This window comes from Pteropus alecto, unplaced genomic scaffold (assembly GCF_000325575.1).
Source record: "Pteropus alecto unplaced genomic scaffold, ASM32557v1 scaffold38, whole genome shotgun sequence".
Classification (NCBI taxonomy): domain Eukaryota; kingdom Metazoa; phylum Chordata; class Mammalia; order Chiroptera; family Pteropodidae; genus Pteropus; species Pteropus alecto.
In genome coordinates, this window is record NW_006442512.1 from 4,879,644 (window position 1) to 4,882,238 (window position 2,595).

The 2,595-nt window shown below is 50.2% G+C and overlaps 1 protein-coding gene across 1 annotated transcript in view; it reads left to right on the top strand.

Annotated features, from left to right (window-relative positions):
• Positions 1-1,396, top strand: part of LARP6 (La ribonucleoprotein domain family member 6) — a 23,571-nt gene extending 22,175 nt beyond the window's left edge. The window contains 1 exon segment of the mRNA XM_015597666.2: positions 1-1,396. This exon segment is cut by the window's left edge and continues 19 nt beyond it. Within this exon segment, the coding sequence (XP_015453152.1) occupies positions 1-922 (922 nt within the window). The 3' untranslated portion in view covers positions 923-1,396.
• The last annotated feature ends 1,199 nt before the right edge of the window (positions 1,397-2,595 follow it).

Sequence of the window (2,595 nt, forward strand, 5' to 3'; positions counted from 1 at the left end):
CCTGGTCTACGATCTCTACCTGTCCCCCAAATTATGGGATCTGGGCACCTCCCAGAAGAATGGCAGGGTGCAGGAGAAGGTGATGGAACACCTGCTCAAGCTCTTCGGAACCTTTGGTGTCATCTCCTCAGTGAGGATCCTCAAGCCTGGGAGAGAGCTGCCCCCTGATATCCGGAGGATCAGCAGCCGATACAGCCAGGTAGGGGCTCAAGAGTGTGCCATTGTGGAGTTTGAGGAGGTAGAAGCAGCCATCAAAGCCCATGAGTTCATGATCACAGAGTCTCAGGGCAAGGAGAACATGAAAGCTGTCCTGATCGGTATGAAGCCACCCAAAAAGAAACCTCCCAAAGACAGGAACCAGGATGAGGAGCCCAGTGTGAGCATCCATCTGAACAAGTCCCTGAACAAGAGAGTCGAGGAGCTTCAATACATGGGTGACGAATCTTCCGCTAACAGCTCCTCTGACCCCGAGAGCAATCCCACATCCCCTATGGCTGGCCGGCGGCATGTGGTCACCAGCAAGCTCAGCCCTTCTGGCCACCAGAATCTTTTTCTGAGCCCAAATGCCTCCCCGTGCTCGAGTCCTTGGAGCAGCCCCTTGGCTCAGCGCAAAGGTGTTTCCAGAAAATCCCCGCTGGCCGAGGAAGGCAGGCTGAACTCTAGCACCAGTCCTGAGATCTTTCGCAAGTGCATGGATTATTCCTCCGACAGCAGCGTCACTCCCTCCGGTAGCCCCTGGGTTCGGAGGCGCCGCCAAGCCGAGATGGGGACACAGGAGAAGAGCCCCAGAGTGAGTCCCCTGCTCTCTCGGAAGATGCAGACTGCAGATGGCTTACCTGTGGGGGTGCTACGGTTGCCCAGAGGCCCTGACAACACCAGAGGGTTCCATGGTGGGCACGAGAGGAGCAGAGCCCATGTGTAAATACTTTCTATTTTTAATACCAGCTCCATCGAAAACCACCTCTGTTTTCAAGCTTCTGACAAACACCTGGCATGATATAAAATGAAATTAAGTCCCCTTTGAAAGATTTTGTACACATGTAGACCTCTTAATTTATATATTTGTAATGTATGTAGATTGTCTGGTACGCTCTGGCTTTAAGACCAAACACCCGTTCCTCCTAGCATGACCGTTGTTTTGCTGCTGCCCAACGTGCGTGAATGTCATGGCTCCGTACGGCTATGGGACAGAGGCTCCCCAGGGAAGGCCTGGCAGTGAGTCTCTTCTTTGGGGCAGGGTTTTTCCCTGTGGTGACTGAGCTGTCCTCAGTTGGCCATGCAGGGGCTTCCTGAGAACCCAGAGGAGTTCTGTTGTCCAATGGCAACTAGTTAAGCCAGTAGCGTGGTTGCTTCTAGAACCAAATGTATGTTTCCTGTCAAGTGAATAAATAATAAAACACCCAGCTGGGAGTGCTGCCTCTGAAGTCATAGACTGTGCCTGACAAAAGTCTGCCTGTCTGACAAGGCTGTGGTTAGTGTGTCATGAGGCCCTGAAGAGCTTAACAGAGACACAGTTCTTGAATGTGCCCCGGGGCAGCCCCGGGCTCTCCCTGGGGCTCCTAGAAGCCTGGGAGGTCGGCAGAGTTTGTGCAGACTTTAGAGCACCTCGGCTCTCGGCTCTCGTCACAATGAATCCTACCCAGCAAAGGCAGCTCAGTACAGACCAAGGCCTCTAGATGTGGTCCCCTGACTAGCAGCGTGGACATCACCTGGGAACTTGTTAGAGATGCAAATTCTCGGGCCCTGCCTCAGACCTGCTGAATCAAAAACTGAGAGAGGGGCCTGGAATCTGGATTTTAACAAGCCTTCTGGTGATCCCGATGCATGCCGGAATTTGGGAACCGCTGTTACGGACGAAGGTGTAGGACTGGAGGTCAGACAGTGTGACTCCCCCCAACCAACCCCCACTTACTTGTTTTGTGACCTTTGGACGGTACTTACTAGTCCCCCTCAGCCTTGTTGTGTCCCTACTAAGTGCTTTGTCATGATGTCAGTGTCTGAAATGCAGTTGGCCCTCCATAAATGGTAGCTCATTTTCCTTAGGTTAATGTCCACTATCACTATGCCTTGGTGTCACAGAAAGAGCGCTGAGTGAGATTATAGTGTTGGCGTACCCACTTGCTATTTGGGGAGATTTTAAGCAACTCACATTTAATGGAATTTGTTAATAATTATTGAATTATTAGATGCCAGGGACTATGCTAAGAGTTTTCCATGCATTATCTCATTTGATTCTCCTAACAAGCACATGGGAAGGGTTCAGATATTATATCTGTTTTTTGCCTGAAGAAACAGACTTTATGTGGGTAAATAACTGACTCGTCCAAGGTTTAATGGCTAGGTGGTGGAGCTGGCTCGAACCTAGCAATCTGGCACTGGAGCCCACACTCTTAACCACCAACTGGTACTCAGCATCTCTGAATCTCACCATCAACGTTCAAAAAAAAAAAAAAAGCAACCACAAAAGGTGATAATATTTTTTCAGCACCTCCTACGTGCTAGGCATTTTACTAGACACATTCTTCCAGTCATCCAATCAGTGCCCCCTACAAGGTATTATTACATCAGTTTTACTCATGAGACAGCTGAGGTAGG